This window comes from Brassica napus, chromosome A3, assembly GCF_020379485.1.
Source record: "Brassica napus cultivar Da-Ae chromosome A3, Da-Ae, whole genome shotgun sequence".
Taxonomy (NCBI): Eukaryota; Viridiplantae; Streptophyta; class Magnoliopsida; order Brassicales; family Brassicaceae; genus Brassica; species Brassica napus.
Genome location: NC_063436.1, coordinates 1,554,746 through 1,573,085, shown reverse-complemented (window position 1 = coordinate 1,573,085; position 18,340 = coordinate 1,554,746). Strand labels below are relative to the sequence as shown.

The window sequence follows — 18,340 nt, the reverse complement described above, 5'->3', positions numbered from 1 at the left end:
TGAAAAACTTGAATACTCATCACCGTTTCTCCGAAGTGGGCCTGGATATAGTGGGCTGGGCTCATAACGTGGTCTAAAATATTAGGCTTTATTGAGTCCCTAGGTAAGAGAAAAGGAAGCAAGAAACTGGTTGTGCATTGTGGTTGGTAAAGAAGATGACATCAGATTCACATGGTATACAGGAAGGAACCATCGTGTCATTTGCTAAGAAGGCATAACAAGTCAGTTTTGTGATGCTTTTAGGTATTTACTTGTATTATATTATATTCAATTATTCCCCAAACAAAAGAAAAACTAAGGTTTGTGATCTTTTGAATTCAAATCAAAAAGACAAAACGCATATCTGTACAAAGCACAGAGACTATACAAAAACTTTAAAAGTTGTCAGGTGGAGCCTGGAGGCGAGGTTCCCCATCTTCCTTCTGATTCCGATGGTTCAACCACATAGACATGCCCATTACTGAGCCCTACTGCAAACTGGTTACTCTCCGTTGGATGAGCTGCGATCACTAGCGGAGGATGTACATTTGAGCTGCAAAACCCACACACATTTCATCAATACATACGTCAGAAGCTCATAATATTTGATACTTAGAGATTTAAAAAAGAATAACACTTACCTTGGATTCGAAGGCAAGTAAGCTGTTGGATTAATCCGACATCTCAGTCTGAGATTTGACGCAGTGAGGACATTGACAGTACCGTCTTCAAAGCCCACGAAGATTGACTTGCTATCACCTGAATATGTACCTGATGTGATTGGAATAGTGGCTTCGCATCGAAACCACAGTTTCAAGCAATCAAGTTTTTGAGCATCGTAAATGGCTATTTGCGTTTCGTTGACCACCAACAGATGAATCTCATTTTGATGGAACTGCACGCGAGTATCTGAAACAGCCGGCATCGATCTTCCTTTTGAAGCTTTCAAATACATACTACTTCGCTTCTCCCATCCAGCCATGCCCCAAACGCACACCTACAGACCCCAAATATGTAAGCAAGTTACTACTGTTTAACTAACTTATGAGCCAAACTCACAACAACATTATTCTTACCTGTGAATCAGCACCCGAAGAAACTAGAATGTTCAGAGCCAGTGAGAAAGCAAGCCCTGTTATTCTTTTCGTATGACCATTCAATATGGCTCTCACCTAGCAAGAGCGTCATTATATATTCAGGACTTTTACCACAGAAACTAACCATCATAATTTCATTCCAGGCAATACCTCACTAGTCCTAAGATTGTAGATTTGGATAGATGAATCCTCGAAGCCAATGCCAATGATATTATTTTCTGAAGGATGAAACGCAAGAAATGTTGCTGCAGGCGGTGGAGGCATGTACGTCGCCATACACTATAGGTTAAGATAAAACAGAGCATATCAGAGCATGGAACTTTTTCAAATCTACCTTTCATTATTACAAATTATCAGAACGCTGCAGTGGTGATTTCAATTTTTTACAAGGAAGATACGGGTAGTCACCTTGAAGGTCGCCATGTTGAACAAAGAGATTTCCCCCCCGGAAGCTGACACAAGGTAGGCGTCATTGTTTGAGAGAGCAAGACAGGGAATAGCCTCTTCCGGGGTTTTATCACTTGTCTCATTAATCATCATAATCCCACTTTTAGGTTTCCATAATACTGGATGTGCTGCATTAGCCGTTGCCTATATAAGCAAATATATAAAGTCTATAAGAAAGAAACAACAAATAATGCAACTCACACCTAACAATGTACAAGGAAACTACTAAAAAAAGGAGCCAAGGATACCTTTCCATCTAAATTAGGATCGCTATTCTGCCATTTCCACAACTTGTGCTCTGCATTAGATGCCAAGGCTAATACTCCAGATCCAGAATTTGTGTATATTAATCTGGAAACCTGAAACTCTCACCAAAAGAAAACATGAGTAAGCACTGATCATCCGCAGGCTACATAACAAATAACAGCCTCAGTCACTACAAGATATATCTAACTCAGGTAACAAGATTTATAGCTCTTCACTTGTAAATGTTAACTTTGGAGATAAACATCTAGCTTGTACCTTCGTGTCTGTCACATTACCGGGGAGCCTCAAGGAGTAGCACTGAGATGGCTCTGTAATCTCTGTAACTTTCCAGGATGTAGATACTTCACTTGAAAAATTAGAGGTTCTGGGCTTTCCATCAGCCAGAGTTCGCACTTCGTTTTTCTGAATAACAGAAACTGTTTAGTCATACACTATATATTCGGCACCCTACTTGTAGGATACACATTCAAATTCAGACTTTAATTATGAAAAAGAGGTAGATTGATTTGCCATAGTTATTCCTGCATTTGCACTTGAAGAACCAAAACCACCACCTCCGGGAACCTGCAAACGAGAATGTGTTCACAAATTTCGTACATTTTTCACAGAGATAGTATCCAATAAACTATACCTTAAAGGCAAGCGAGCGATTTTCTGCTGTTCTAAGCAGCCTAAATCCATCATCAGTAGCGAGAATTTTAACACCATTGTCACTGGTTGAGACAGCTAAAAGTATCCCTTCCCTGTTAAATCTTACACAAGGAGAAGCCTGCAGGTTTGCCACAAGTAATTAGCTGCGAAGTAGTAGAAATAGCTAGAGGCCACGATCATTAGGTTATATTACCGGTAAGCCACCATCTGCATGAATATTTGTCAAAATATTTGTGTTGTTCATGTCCCAAATTTTGATGGTCGACTCAGCGCCAGCAGCTAAGAATCTATTTTTGGTTGTGTCAAATTGTACAATCCCTGCAGCACGTTGTCCAAGGCCGTCGTATGTTCTTTGTATTGAGCCTTCACTTTCATCCCACTCGACTAAGAACGACTCTCCTTCTTTGTTTGTACCACAGGAAAACAACCTGTTGCATGTTATTGTTTTAAAATTTGGAAGGAAAAGATAGCACAGTCAGGGCTTTAAGAAATGCTTGTAAAAAATTGAGAAAGTTGAATGAACCTTGTTCCATCACTGCTGTATGCCATTCTTATCAAAGAATGGCCAGGTGCGTCATAGGTACCTCTCGCACCCAACTCATCATACAACCAAGTTCTTACTTTTCCATCAGTTGCTGCTGAGAATACAAACTGTATATACACTACATTCAGTCAGTCAAGTCAACAATTGTAATCCAAAGGTACTCGGTGTCATGACAGACAAATGAATCATGGCAACCGTATGAGACTGGTTGTACGTTCCAACCACAACAAAAGAAACAATTCTTAATACCTGAATATTTTCCTTTTGGTGAGGACAAACAGAGAACACAGGAGCTTCATGACCCTCAAAAGTAAACCGTGTAGCCCCAGTAGCAGCATCCCAGACCTTTGGATTGTTTTAGTTCATGTAAGTCATGCCCAACCATTAACGTGACAACAGAACATAAATAGTCGGAATTCGGAAACACAAACCTTAATGAGTCTGTCATCGCCACAAGTAACAACATATAGTTGTTCGTTAGGATATGAAAAGGCAAGATGGTTGACACTTCCTCTATGAGCTTCAATCTGGAATCAGAGGAAAGAGTAAAACCAAAATGTATAACCAATCCGGAACATATGGCAGGCTAAAGTGTGTGATATTAATGAAAGAATAGCTGGTAAAATGAACCTCCAGATGACTTATTACGGCATTGTCCCGACAAAAGGAATAGATATGCACGATGTTTTTTGAGTATGCCACGCCTGAAAGGACATATTAAAACAATGTCAATTTTTTTCCAGTGTTAAGACGGTTTCTATTCTGCGAATAAACTTAACAATTTAATCACAAAGTCTCATGAAGGTAATAAATTGCTGGTGAACAGTTGACATATACCAAATAGAGTTCCATCAGGACTCCATGCCACATGGTTTACTGATGCCGTCTTGTCAGTATTCAAAGATTCCTGTCCACAAATTCAAAAGAATTAAAACATGCATCAAGCTCAAATTCTAAACAATTAAAACATGCATCAAGCTTCCACAAAGTAAGAGAATATATCCAAAAGGTGAGAGGTAAACCTGCAATTCCTTTGAACATGCATCAAGCTTCCAGATATCAAAACACTTCTCTGAAATCTTTTTACGAGCACCCACGTCCCACAGGAAAACATCACCACCAATTGTACCAACTGACAACATATATCTCAGTACCCTTAATAGATAAAAATAAAAACCAAAAAGCAAGAGATGACATTACAGAATCTTCACGTTTGAGAGTACGGTTTTATAGGACATACCCAGTAGTAAAATTTGCTGAACTGGATGGAACTCCATGCTGGTGACGGGTGAACCCTGAGGAAGAGTTGTAGCAACTACCTTGGGCAAGTCATCAGGTGATAATGTATGGGGCTCGCCAGAATATGAAACTGGCAAAATATTACCCACCTGAAAAAAAAATCATTACAAACCACCTGTGAGAAGAATGCTTTGAATGGAAAAGATATCTCTTAAGCTCTTCTGCCACATTCTTACAAGTAGAAAACATAAAATTGAAAATCCCAGTTCTCTCTAAAGATTATATCAACTTTCGGATACATAACAGAGATTAGTAATTCATAAGTACCTCCTGTGAGGTTTCACACGGCCTTGGCCTCTTCAAAGGATTGTTAGAATCAGCAGTTTGATTTTCCATATGACCGGAAGGAGTCTGAGGGCCCATTAAGATAGCAGCTAACACAATGTTTCAAGTTAAAACAAAATTATTCAAATGAAACGGATTTCAGAACTCATGATAAGACAGAGCATTCAGAATAAACAGACAACCAGCACTTAAAGATGCAGAACGACGACGCCTGACAGGAGCACCAGGAGCAGCTGGGATTGTTGCACTAGGAGCAGGCTGAAACAGTTGTCAAGAAAACATGTGGCAACACTTGAGCGTAAAACAAACCAATTTCCATAGAGAGAACATAATCATTCGGCACTTACACCATGAGGTGACAACACTTCAGCTGCAATATTGGGATGACTTATAGCAGGGGATGCAGCAATGGGTTGGTTGCATATATGGTTCACAAACAGAGTTTCCATGTCAGGCTTTGGCTTAGGATTCTTACATAGTTTGTGCTGCCAGTTTAAACTATGAAGATATCGAGTAAATCCCAAGTTTTAATCATTTGAGAAATTGTGTTCTACACTGAATAAAATAACATAACAAGTCTCAAGCACCTGTGGTTGATTAGAGTACGCAACCTTGAAGTCTTGATAGTAGGAAATTCGAGTTTGTTGCGGAAAAGTGGATTATCCTTTATCAGTTTCTCTAAGTGACGAAACAGAACGCCTCTTTCTGAGTCTGTGTCCTTCTTGTACATGGAGAGTTTCGGATTTTCTCTGAAAGTTGATGTATAAGTGAATGATAAATAGTCTATATAAGCTGTAAGGGTCAACATTGTAAGAACCTAAAGTCATCCAGTGTCAAAAGCAGGGCCATTTCCTTGAAGAGATCTTCAGAAAAAGGTGCATAAAACCTCAGATCCTTGCGTAATATGTCCACAGCTTTAGCATGATCACGCCTGCAGATTAAATAGAAAAAAAGTAGTGAGACTCATACCACCACTTAGCTTAGTAGCTAAAACTACTCAAAGATATGAAGCTTGATACTTACTTATCTAACGCTTCGAGATACTTATGCTTTCGGATTTCAAAGAAGATTTTCATGGACTGTTGGTTATCCTCAATCATGGTGAACCCAAAGAGATACTTCTCCATTTCGTCCCACTTGCCATTAGTCACCAGTTCCTCAAAGTACCGCATGTTGAAGTAACAACCAGACTCCGATTCCAATCTATTTTAACATTAGTCATAATTAATCTGTTTCTTAATCACCAATTTGGCGGAAAAGAAGATAGAGGAAGGAAGGACCTGTGAACAGTTTCCTTGTGTTTCTCTTCATCGAGAAATTGAAGAATCAAGAACGTAAGTTCACTTGTAGGAGTATCCATTGCTGCTGCGAACGAGATCAACACACATTACATTAAAGGATCATTCGCTAACTAATTGAGTCGTAAAGCCTACGATAACAAGATACTCCAGCAAAAATGAATGGAGCGAAGAGGACGAAGAATGTAGTCGGAGGAGAAGTACCTGATGATAGGTTTCGCCGATGGAAGAATCTGGAAACGCGAGCAAGAGCGAGGAGCAGAGAGAGCTCGTTTATTGATTTTGAGCATTTGTTGTGGGTGACGAACTGATATTTATAGAGAGTGGGGAAAATTAAATTAAATTAATTAATTACTAAGAAAGATTAGGGATTTTGAATCCAGGAAAGAGAGAAGAAAACAAAAGACGCATTGATGGAAACAAAATTATAAGGGAGATACGATACGTTAGTGTGCTTATATTGGTAGCGCGACGTTATATGATACGTGCCTTATCAACGAATCAAGATATGGTAAGGCTATAATTTTAAACGGTGTCGTTTAGACGACAAAAATAATTTGTGACGTGGTTAAATTAGTTGGGCATTTTTCTAAAATTCGACATAAATTTTAATGGGTCTTGTAAATGAACACAGCCCAAATAAACATATTTAACGGCTGTGTTAAGGTTTGTAAGTGTAACTTCTTTGATTGAATACACACGTTCAAGCCCATCGTACGTTTGGTTAGGCTGTTTCATAACATTTTGAGAGCACAATTCTACCAAACCACATATCGAATGAATCAATAATTGTTTTGACAATGTGCTTTTTTTTAACTGGTTCAACGAGCAAAAATTCTAATGAAAATAACAGAGAAGAATATCTTCGAAATTAACGTTTTGTTTGTTTTAGCCAAACCTCGATAATCTTCCAAAGAAACGAATACGCACAAACTCGATACCCTTTTACCATTTTTAAAGAAAAATCAAATGATAACTTTCCAGATCTTTTCCGGAAAGATAGAGTTGTAAATTCTGAAAATTAAAAGACACGCATATAGTACAAAATTTTAACCACTTGACTAAAAGCATACTAACCCTGTTTAACCATGTTTTAATAAGCAGGGTAAAACAATCTATACTATACTAAAAGGGGGATATAAACCATGGAGAGGGTGTCTACATAGGATAGAAAAATCAACCAATCAGAGAACCCGAAATTGCCATGTCATCTCTTTTTTTTCGTAAAAAATAAAAAAACAATGCGAAGGTGAGAATCGAACCCGGGTTAGTATGATATATATATAGGACAGTTACCACTAAGCCATTGAAACTTTCTTGGACACAAATACAAGAACCACTAAGTATATAATCACAAACTCTTATGTACATTTACAATAATATGAATTCAACTTTCAAGACTCCGATACTTTGTTTTGAAAAAAAAAAATAAGTAAGTGACTAAGCTAATATATTCTTAGAAAGTGTGAGAACGTTGACAAATATGAAAAATCATAGATTTTTGTTTTCGTGACAAAGTTAAGAATTTTGTAAAAGTAAGTTTAACATATAAATTTTCGTGACAAATATGAAAAAACATAGATTTTTGTAAAATTTTGACAAAATAACTCATAACATATTTCTCTAATGTCTTAATAAAATATTATTTAAGGGTGCAATAATTAAATATATTAATTCAATAAATTTTGTAATTTATAGACAAAACAATAACACAACAAATTTTGAAACATTTGTTTAACCTATCGATTTTTTTTCATGAGAATCCAACTAAACAAGATAAAAAAAAATAATTAGATTTACAAATATTTAATTACCATTTTATTCAATTTTGATTAATTTCAAATTATCATAATGTATCTTTTTGAAGTTACAAATATGAAAAAGCATAGATTTTTGTACAATTTGACAAAACAACTCAAAACATATTTTTCTAATGTCTTAATAAAATATTATTTAAGGATGCAATAATTAAATATATTAATTCAATAAATTTTATAATTTATAGACAAAACAATACCACAACAAATTTTGAAACATTTGTTTAACCAATCTATTTTTTTTTCATGAGAATCCAACTAAACAATTAGATTTACAAATATTTAATTACCATTTTATTCAATTATGATTCATTTTAAATTGTAATAATGTATCTTTTTGAAGTTACAAAAAAATAATGTTCTTTCTTTATTACACTAGCATTATATATAGATTCTATATACACAAAATAAATATAATATAACAACATAAATTTACTTTCCCCGATTCATATGAAAACTTTTTAAGTTATCCACCAAAGCAAATTAATTAAATCAATGAAATTGTTAAAATACAGCAAATTAATATATAATTTTATTTTAAATGAAATTATTTAAAAAGTGTATTTTCGTTAAAACAAAATAATAATTAAGTAAAACTGATTTGATGGTAATTTTTATGATATATATATATATATATATATATATATATCAATTCTGTGAAAGAAATAGAAGCTTAATATGGAAAAAAATCTTAAATACAAAAACCTCTAAAAATTAACAAAAAAACTAATAAATTAAACTATGATATCACTTAAAAGCTTCTTAGACCATATTAATAAAATATTTAAGCGATAATTAGACAAATTTGATTTTTTTCCAGCAAAAAGTTTATTATTAATTAGCATCAGTTATTTCAAGATGTTTAAGAAATGGTGGACAAAAAAATAAGATGGACATTAATGATATATGAACTATGAATTGTACTTTGTGAAGCAGACTTAGATAACATATATGCACATACATTTTCAGTCATTTTTGATGTCTAAATTCAATTTCTTCAGAGTAATTATTCCACAAATAGATCGTATGAGATATTGTTTTGATATGTAGATTTGTTTTTTCAATGTTAAGAAGATTGATAACTGTAAAAATGTCTCATTCGTATATGATATGTCTATAACCGAGTCCCCAATATGAGACAAGTTTGTTTAAAAAGTAAATAATTTTATTTTTCTTATATTATATAATAAATATATATTATTTACTGATAATAAAAATATAGTTATTCATCTATCACAAATATCTATACAAATATGTGAATCAAGTACAACAATCAAACAACATAATGATTTCCCCAAAGAAAATTTTAAAAATATATTTATGTTATGTAGTCATATTTTATATTTTTTAAATAATATAATACAATATTATACATTATTTTTTAGAATTGAGAAATACATATAATATCTTATCTGCGCGTAGCGCGGTTAAAAAATCTAGTAATTATAAAACGTGAAAAGTGGGGAAAAAAATCGCAAAAGCTTTGTTGGGAGGAGAGAGCAGCCGCTGATCAGCCACGCTTCCTTTCTTCATTCATCTTCCTTCCTTCCTTCCCTTTTTTTATATTATTTTATTTTCTCTTTAAATTGTTTCTCAGACGCTTCTTAATTCTCACCGCTTTTGCCATCCATACCGTTTCCTCTGCGCGTTTCACTAACCCTTATCTCTCTCTCTATCCCCTTCGTCCGCCATCGCCAAACCTTATCTTTTGCTTCTTATCTGGTAAGATTCGATTCTTTCATCGTAGATCGTTGATTGATTGATGATGGCAGCCTTGTTCTACCTACTTCGATGCCGATGATTCCTCGAATTGTTTTTGTTTTGTGATTGCTCTATGTACTGTTTCGATTCTGTAGTTTTTGGAGTTACCATTGCAATTAAATCGATTGATCGAATCTCGATTTTTCATCGCTGAAGCAATCGATGATTGATCGTATTGAGAAGCAACTCATTTTGATGTTATGAAGCAAGTGTTTGATCTAATATCTTTTGCTAGTAGATCTCTGATCATGATCGAGTATAATGATTTGTACTCTTCTGGTGGATCTAATGACTAATGTGTGTGCATTCACTCAAACCTTTGGTTTCATTCTATGTCTCTGCAGGATAGCTATATGGCCTGAACTAGCAATTTCATGGGAGTTGTGGAGGATACTGAACCTCCTTTGAAACGCGCCAAACTCCTCCTCGCTGACGAATCCAACGGCAACTCTTCTTCTATTAGAGCCACTAGTAGCGTGAACAACTCTTTGGGAGACCTGATGGCGAGGCCTCTCACCTCCTCCTCCCAAGGAGATGATGAAACCATCGGCTCCAGAGGTGTGATTAAAAAATCCGAATTCGTCAGGATCATCACCAGAGCTCTTTATTCGCTTGGGTATGGTAAAACCGGGGCTATGCTTGAGGAAGAATCCGGAATCCCTATGCATCAGTCCGTCGTCAAGGTGTTTTTGCAGCAGGTGAAGGAAGGGAAATGGGATGAGAGCGTTGCGACGTTGCACAGAATCGGGTTGGTTGATGAAAAGGCTGTTAAAGCTGCGTCGTTTTTTCTGCTAGAGCAGAAGTTCTTGGAGCTTCTGAAGCTTGAGAAGATAGCTGATGCGCTAGGGACGTTAAGGAACGAGATTGTGCCTCTTTGTGTTAATACAAAGCGTGTTCATGAGCTCGCTTCTGCACTTATATCACCTTCAAAGTTTATGTCACTTAGCTCATCGGGTAAAGGTAAAGAGAGTGTGAGTTCAAGGTCCAAGGTTTTGGAGGAATTGCAGAACTTGCTTCCTGCTTCTGTTATGATCCCGGAAAAGAGGTTGGAGTGTTTAGTTGAGAGTTCTCTTCATATTCAGCGGGATTCTTGTGTTTACCATAATACTTTGGATAGTGATTTGTCTTTGTTTACTGACCATCAATGCGGGAAGCACCAGATCCCTTCTCGGACTGTTCAGGTTAGACTGCTATGATCTGTTAATGTTACTTCTGTTTCCTTCATGTTGTGGTTGTTTCTTCTCTTGGTGATCATTAGTTTTTCGAAACTATATGTATCTTTAGCTGAGAGGCTTTAGTACAGTGATGCTTCTTGTTCTTTTCGGTTATTTTTTTCCATCATTGGCTATTATAGCATTTTTTCTTTGCTGTCACCTGTCCTCGCGTTCCTATGATTATCTAATTACTTCAGTGGCCTCTTTTTTATGTTTGTAGTTTAGTCAGACTAGCAGTGCTTGTATGTGTTTATGACATAAATCACATTTGTTAAGTTCTCTCTATGTGAATGGTTTAGATCTTGGAGTCGCACACTGATGAAGTTTGGTTCTTGCAATTCTCGCATAATGGCAAATATCTAGCTTCATCGTCCAAGGACCAGACCGCAATTATATGGGAGGTAATGCTGACTTACCATTTAAGGCTCACCTGAATTGGGTTTTGGCCAACCTGTTAAAAGTTTTGATTTGTTACCTGGAAACATGTTTGCTGATCTTCTTAGAGTTTACTTCTCAGATCAAAGCAGATGGGCAGTTTTCATTGAAGCATAAACTTATGGGCCACCAGAAGCCCGTGACTGCGATCTTATGGAGTCCTGATGATCGTCAAGTTCTGACATGTGGAGCAGAAGAGGTTATCAGACGCTGGAATGTTGATTCAGGAGACTGTATTCACACGTACGAAAAAGGCGGCGTCGGTCCCATTTCTTGCGGATGGTATTCTGATGGGCAGGGAATCATTGCCGGGATGACAGACCGAAGCATCTGCATGTGGGACTTAGACGGTAGAGAGATGGAATGCTGGAAAGGCCAGAGGACGCAAAAAGTATCAGATATAGCAATGACGGATGATGGCAAGTGGGTCGTTAGTGTATGCAAAGGTTCAGTGATATCCCTGTTTGATAGGGAGGCTACAGTTGAGAGATTGATCGAAGAGGAAGACATGATTACATCCTTCTCGCTTTCAAATGACAACAAATATCTTCTGGTGAATCTCCTTAACCAGGAGATCCGTCTCTGGAATATTGAAGGTGAGCCCAAGATTGTGATGAGATACAAAGGCCACAAGCGTTCACGGTTCCTCATCAGATCTTGCTTTGGTGGGTATAAGCAAGCTTTCATCGCTAGTGGAAGCGAGGATTCTCAGGTACAATATCACACATATACATAAAGAATCAACAAATTAGGATAGTCTGGTCTGTTCTCTGGATCATTTTCATAATTGAGTGGGCGTTCTTCAGTTAATCTAATCCGGTTTTAGGATTTAGCGTTACAAAACATTCAGTTTTAGACAGAAGACAACCAGATGAGTCTCTGTTTCTGAGTATAGAAGAATGGTTGCCTCTCTACCCAGATGGTGACATTGGTCCACATGTATATTTTGTGATTTGCAGGTATACATATGGCACAGATCAACAGGGAAGTTAATCATTGAGCTACCAGGACATGCAGGAGCGGTAAACTGCGTGAGCTGGAGCCCAACAAACCTTCACATGTTGGCTTCAGCAAGCGATGACGGCACCATAAGGATATGGGGACTTGACAAGATAAACCAACAGAACCAGAAGAAGCAAGTGCAAGCAAGTAGTAGCAATGGTGTGCTTCACCGATGCAATGGGAACTGATTATGATTGACCTTTTTCCTTTAAACTACTTTAACAGTTATGTTGTTTTCTTCCTTCATCAATCTCTTTTTTACTTTGTTTCCTTTCGCATGGAAACAAATGAAAAAAAGCTGTTTTTAATTATGAACCCATAAGTGGAATGAAAAGAAAATGCAAATTGCAACATTTATTTCTTTTTTTACTTCTCGTGATGCTTCTTTGTAAATAGTTTGAATGATATCATTTAAATAATTCGTTAAAATTGGATTAACTTAATTTTTTCCTTTAGATAATTATTTGTTACATGGAAAATTTTATTTATTTTGTTGTTGTATATTTTGATTTAAGTCGGTTAATTGAATTATATTTTACTCTGGTAATAAAAAAAAAATACAAAGCAGTAGCGGTAACTAATTATTTTTCACTCGCTTATTATTCGAGGATGGGAAGTAACCGTCCTAGGAACTTCCGGCGGCGCGGGGACGACGGCGGCGATGTTGAAATCGACGGTAAAGCTGCTACCGCCGCGACGAAACCGTCTCCGGCGAAACCTAAAAAACTCCCAGCCTCTGACACGAAGAAGAAGCTCCTCAGTTTCGCCGATGACGAGGAGGGGGAAGAAGACGGACCTCTCCGCGTGACTGTAAAGCCTAAGAACAGCAGAGACCGAATCAAACCTTCTTCGCGATCTTCTCACAGACTCAACTCTTCCACCATCGAACATCGTCCTTCCTCTTCTTCCTCCTCCAACGTGCTTCCCCAGGCCGGCTCTTATACGAAAGAGGCGCTGCTCGAGCTCCAAAGGAACACACGGACGCTTCCGTATTCTCGACCTAGTGCGAGTAGCGAGCCGAAGGTAGTGCTCAAGGGCTTAATCAAACCTCAACAGGAGCAGGAGAGCCTGACGGATGTGGTTAGACAGGTTTCGGATTTGGACTTTGATGAGGAAGGGGAAGAGGATCGGCTTGATTTTGAGCAGGCGGTGATTGAAGCTAGAGCCAAGAGGGAGAAGATGAGGCAGCCACGTTCATCACCTGCACCTGATCTTATATCACTTGATTGTAGCACCGCGAATCGTTCTGCTGTTGAAGTGCTTAGCGATGAGGATGTTGATTTTCAAGGAGGTTTCATCAGTGCATTGCCTCGCAAAGGTAATGGGAAAGCTGTGTTTACAGCTAATGAGTCCACGATTATTAGCTTATCTGAGGATGAAGATAAAGAAGAGAAGTTGTGGGAGGAGGAGCAGTTAAAGAAAGGTATTGGTAAAAGAATAGATGAAGGGTCTAATAGAACTGCAAGTAGCAATGTGCCTTTGCATCCACAACAGCAACCGCAAATGTATGCTTATCATGGCGGCATACCACTAGTGCCTCCTACCATAGGTCCAGCTAGTAGTGTTGATACGTTACCAATGTCACAACAAGCCGAGCTTGCCAAGAAGGCGTTGCAAGAGAATGTTAAGAGGCTTAAGGTATTGCTCTATGAACTTTCCCTCTTCTTAGTAATGAATTGTTTGCCTTATCTTAGGTTTTGGTTAGTTTTACCCTATAATGTCTTTCATTATTAGTTGATCGTTAAGTTGTGAACATAGCTCACCGCAGAGGTTTTCCTAGAGTCCCTTTGCTGTTGACTAGTTATGAACTTATGAGACTGATTTGGTTATGGGTTATATTGAATTTGGTTTGTGATAATCTGCATTTATTTTGAACTATTTGCCAGGAATCTCATGCAAAAACGGTATCCTCACTTGCCAAGACGGATGATAATTTAACAGCTTCGTTGATGAGTATCACATCTCTTGAAAGCTCTCTATCTGCAGCTGGAGAGAAGTATGTCTTCATGCAGAAACTCAGAGACTTCATTTCTGTTATTTGCGACTTCATGCAGGTACGCTCTAATATAACGATGTGCATGTAGTTGTATACATATTGCATAGGTTGCAGGATCATCTCTTTTACTTTTGAAATACTCATATCATCGATACAAGAAAGAAATGAACTCAAACCATATTTTCGTGTAATCACCTAAGTACTCTTGTCGTATATATTCTTTGACACTTAGAGTTTGATTCCATCTCTATCAAACAAACGATTTCTGTAGTATTGAAAACATACAAGATTTACGATTGATTGCAATGCATGCAACACAAGGGCTTTCATATAAAGAGCCGTATGGATTCACTATATGGATAATGTATACCCCTAACATAAATGCATCTGGTGCTTTCATTTCCATCAGTATAAAAATTCAACTATGAAAAATACTGCTACTGGATTCCTCCTAATTTCTGTTTTGAATTTTCTTTCGCAGGAAAAGGGTTCCTTAATTGAGGAAATTGTAGATCAGATGAAGGAACTTAATGAAAAACATGCTTCAGCTATTCTAGAAAGGAGAGTTGCAGATAACAATGATGAAATGGTAGAGCAAGGCGCCTCCGTGAAAGCAGCAATGGCAGTTCTAAAACAAGGAAGCAGTACTTCAGAAATAGCTGCTGCCACAAGTGCTGCGCTGGCTGCCTCTGCTTCTATAAGACAGCAGGCTCAACCAGTTAAGCTTGATGAATTGGGAAGGGACGAAAACTTTCAGAAGCGCAGGGAGGCGGAACGGAGGGCTGCAGCACGGCAGAAAAGGCGAGCTCGATTTGAAAATAAACGTGCATCTGCCATGGAGATTGATGGATCGTCTCCGAAAATAGAAGGAGAATCAAGCACTGATGAGAGTGACAGCGAGACTTCAGCATATAAGGAAATCAGAGACAAGATACTTCAGTGTGCTGATAAGGTCTTCAGTGATGCATCTGAGGAATATTCCCAGCTTTCAAGGGTGAAGACGAGATTTGAGAAGTGGAAGCGAGACTATTCTTCTACTTATCGTGACGCGTACATGTCTTTGACCGTTCCTTCCATCTTTTCACCTTATGTACGATTGGAGCTTTTGAAATGGGATCCTCTTCATCAAGAAGTGGATTTCTTTGACATGGAATGGTAAGCAATTCACAATTTTCATCTTTTTATATGTCCAAAATTTCATACCAAAAACACATTTCACTTATCATTATTAGTAGGCATTAGTCTCTTAGCGTGTGAACTAAACCCATTGTTTATCTAGCATTCGTGGAGATAGGCTGACTCGTTATCTATGTCTGCAGGCATGGGTTATTGTTTAATTACGGGAAGCCAGAAGATGGGGATGATTTTGCACCCGATGATACTGACGCCAACCTTGTCCCTGAGCTAGTGGAGAAGGTTGCGATTCCTATATTGCACCATCAGATAGTTCATTGTTGGGATATACTTAGCACCCGGGAGACAAAAAATGCTGTTGCTGCTACAAGCTTGGTGACAAATTATGTTTCTGCTTCAAGCGAGGCTCTGGCAGAACTATTTACTGCTATTCGTTCTCGCCTTGTTGAAGCCGTAGCAGCTATTACGGTATGAATTTGAATTTGTTACATCTTTTGTTATTTCCTGATAAAATCTCGTCGAGTCTGTTATGAAGTATACTGGACCAATTATATCGTCTGATCCTTTCTTTGTTCTCCAGGTTCCGACATGGGGTCCTCTGGTATTGAAGGCTGTACCCAATGCTCCACAAGTTTCAGCATATAGGTTGGGGACATCAGTCCGTCTTATGAGAAATATATGCATGTGGAAAGACATCATGGCGCTTCCAGTGTTGGAGAACTTGGCTCTTAGTGAGCTTTTGTTTGGCAAAGTCCTACCTCATGTCAGAAGCATTTCATCAAATATCCATGATGCTGTCACAAGAACTGAAAAGATCGTTGCTTCTTTGTCTGGAGTATGGACAGGACAAAACGTCACTAGAACTCACAGGTAACAGTAGTTTCTTTCAACAAAAGATTGCTCTCTCACGCATTGGCATAGGTCATTTTATCATAGTCCCATCTTGTGTTGTTGTATATTATTTCCCTTTTTGGTTACAATATGTCTGCATGAAAAGTTAAGCTGTTGATTTTCGTGAGTGTTAATGCAAAGAGTAAAATCATTGTTTACATGATAGTAGCATCTCGTATTAGGGAATTTACCAGTTTATGTTGAAACCTCGCCTTGATTACATGCTGAAACGTTCTCTTTGATTTTGCAGTCGGCCGTTACAACCACTTGTGGATTGTATTCTGACACTTGGAAAAAATCTCGAGAAACGGCTCGACTCAGGACTGGATGATGCGGAAACTACCGGTCTTGCCCGCAGGTTGAGGAGAATGCTAGTCGAGGTCCACGAACACGATCACGCCAGAGAAATTGTCAGAACATTCAATCTCAAGGAGGCAGTGTGATGAAAGCTCTGAAGGGTGAGAGACAACTTTCAGACTCTACTTACAAAGCCTCAACATTGAGGATTATAACTCTAGGAAGAAACATTTTCAAATATAGAAGTTTTAGGACACTTGATGTATGTAAAACTCTGAGCTGATACACACTTATATTAACAGTTGGAGATATTTGGAGTCTTTCTTCACATCTGTGCTAGTTAGCAGCATAGACTTGCCACACAATCAGATACTTTCCGTGATAAGTGGGACGATGATCATCTCATTGTTGAGGCTTATGAAGATTTCTTGAGAAAGAAGCTGATTAGTGTTCTTCCTTCTCAGTGATGAATAATTTATTATTGTCTTTATACTTTTAATTTGGAACAAAATAAGGTTTTATACAGAGTGAATCAAAGCCCTAGCATGTTGTACATATTCTTGTTGACGTCATCTGCTTAATCCCCCTTCCATCATACAAGTCTTCACGTTCTCTTCTCACGTCTTCAAGTTCAATCCTTAGAGAATTCACCAACAAGAATCTAATTCTTCAAGCATGGATATTAAAATAATACTTACATATTCTAGAGAAAAATTTTGTTTCTAAAATATTCATTTTTTACATTTTCAATGTATGTTTTATTAATTAATTGCAAACTTCAAAAATCTTAATTGTACTAATTGATTTTTTAATGGTTTAAAATTGTGGAAAAAAATAAACACAAAAATTTATGCAAATTTAATGTGTTTTATTAAAATGTGTGAAAAAACTAGAATATGGATCTTTTAAAAACATAAGGAATACTTCCTCCGTTTTTTAATATAAGTCGTTTTACAGCTATACACGTACATTAAGAAAACCATTAATTTTTTATATTTTCTAAACAAAAACATCATTAACTATTTACCTAACCACAATTCAACCAATAGAAAAATATAAAATATATTACCATTGGTCATACAACATTAATTATTAATAAATTTTACATAGAAAACCGAAAACGACATATAATTTGGAACAAAAAAGTTTCCCTAAAACGACTTATAATAAAAAACGGAGGGAGTATGAAGCAGTATTTCTTTGCGGTTTCATTGATATATTTGACTATTGCTGACTTTGAGGTAGAAGAGGAGAGCACTAAGAGCTGCATGTGATAAAAGTAATCTCTTTGGTAAGAATTTTTTAAATTTCGATCCCCACTACGTTTTACAAAAAAAAATAAGCAAAATAAAACAAACAATAAGCAAAAATAAGAAAAAAAATAAGCAAAAAGTTAAAAGACCTTACTATGATAATATTGCTGAAACGATGCAAAGAACAGTCTCAAGTAGGGAGATCCTAAGATTGAGCCCAATCAAGAGAAATCAATCTCTGATCCAAACAAATCAATTCCCAGCCAAGTTCGTTATGAAGAAGATAGAGTCTTTCCTAATTATAGCTCACTCTCAACTCTAACCACCATTTCATCCAGATAATTATGCCAAGTCAGTTTCTTCCTACACTTGCCAGCTCATCAATCAGCCTAAAGGTAGTTATTAGTTCCTTTCAGATTCATGATAACAAAAACTTTTGGCATGTAGAGCAACTTCACTATCCAGTTTACATGCAAACCAAAAGATTTTGATTCAGTATAGCTCACACTTGTTGTTTGTTTTGTCACAGGAGAAGGGGAGGGAGGTTCTGCTTCTCCAGACCGGGATGCTATTATAATCAAAGTAGTATCAAGTGTTTGTGGAGTCTTGTTGATGTTTGTCACTGCTGGTGTTTTGTACCTATTAAGGAAGAAGATGATAACAGTAGAAGAAC

At 37.2% G+C, this 18,340-nt stretch overlaps 3 protein-coding genes across 3 annotated transcripts; 2 read left to right on the top strand and 1 right to left on the bottom strand.

Annotated features, from left to right (window-relative positions):
* Positions 1–177: 177 nt before the first annotated feature.
* LOC106383358 (topless-related protein 4) lies at positions 178–6,346 on the bottom strand. Its single transcript, XM_048769189.1, is given in 25 exon segments — positions 178–532; positions 621–976; positions 1,056–1,151; positions 1,227–1,355; positions 1,485–1,667; positions 1,772–1,882; positions 2,046–2,192; positions 2,253–2,354; positions 2,422–2,559; positions 2,635–2,869; positions 2,965–3,092; positions 3,235–3,330; positions 3,417–3,512; positions 3,616–3,689; positions 3,823–3,892; positions 4,008–4,117; positions 4,226–4,373; positions 4,552–4,658; positions 4,752–4,827; positions 4,917–5,067; positions 5,157–5,318; positions 5,387–5,500; positions 5,593–5,772; positions 5,850–5,934; positions 6,072–6,346. Coding segments are annotated over 24 exon segments (3,237 nt in total). The 5' UTR covers positions 5,930–5,934; positions 6,072–6,346; the 3' UTR covers positions 178–384.
* A 2,807-nt stretch (positions 6,347–9,153) lies between these two features.
* Positions 9,154–12,449, top strand: LOC106384958 (WD repeat-containing protein 26 homolog). Its single transcript, XM_013824884.3, has 5 exons — positions 9,154–9,406; positions 9,790–10,626; positions 10,959–11,060; positions 11,177–11,806; positions 12,054–12,449. The coding sequence occupies exons 2-5, from the start codon at positions 9,820–9,822 to the stop codon at positions 12,282–12,284; spliced, it is 1,770 nt and encodes a 589-aa protein (XP_013680338.3). The 5' UTR covers positions 9,154–9,406; positions 9,790–9,819; the 3' UTR covers positions 12,285–12,449.
* Positions 12,450–12,567: 118 nt separating this feature from the next.
* LOC111210469 (transcriptional repressor ILP1-like) lies at positions 12,568–16,744 on the top strand. Its single transcript, XM_048769145.1, has 6 exons — positions 12,568–13,734; positions 13,983–14,150; positions 14,574–15,247; positions 15,412–15,694; positions 15,807–16,096; positions 16,368–16,744. The coding sequence occupies exons 1-6, from the start codon at positions 12,568–12,570 to the stop codon at positions 16,558–16,560; spliced, it is 2,775 nt and encodes a 924-aa protein (XP_048625102.1). The 3' UTR covers positions 16,561–16,744.
* The last annotated feature ends 1,596 nt before the right edge of the window (positions 16,745–18,340 follow it).

Bases quoted from the DNA above. Each gene is read 5' to 3' on its own strand.
- LOC106384958 (XM_013824884.3), top strand. From the start codon at position 9,820: ATGGGAGTTGTGGAGGATACTGAACCTCCTTTGAAACGCGCCAAACTC. The intron at 10,627-10,958 runs GTTAGACTGCTA...TGAATGGTTTAG, and splicing joins TCCCTTCTCGGACTGTTCAG to ATCTTGGAGTCGCACACTGA. The intron at 11,061-11,176 runs GTAATGCTGACT...TTTACTTCTCAG, and splicing joins AGACCGCAATTATATGGGAG to ATCAAAGCAGATGGGCAGTT.
- LOC111210469 (XM_048769145.1), top strand. From the start codon at position 12,568: ATGGAAAATTTTATTTATTTTGTTGTTGTATATTTTGATTTAAGTCGG. The intron at 15,695-15,806 runs GTATGAATTTGA...TTTGTTCTCCAG, and splicing joins AAGCCGTAGCAGCTATTACG to GTTCCGACATGGGGTCCTCT. The intron at 16,097-16,367 runs GTAACAGTAGTT...TTGATTTTGCAG, and splicing joins AACGTCACTAGAACTCACAG to TCGGCCGTTACAACCACTTG.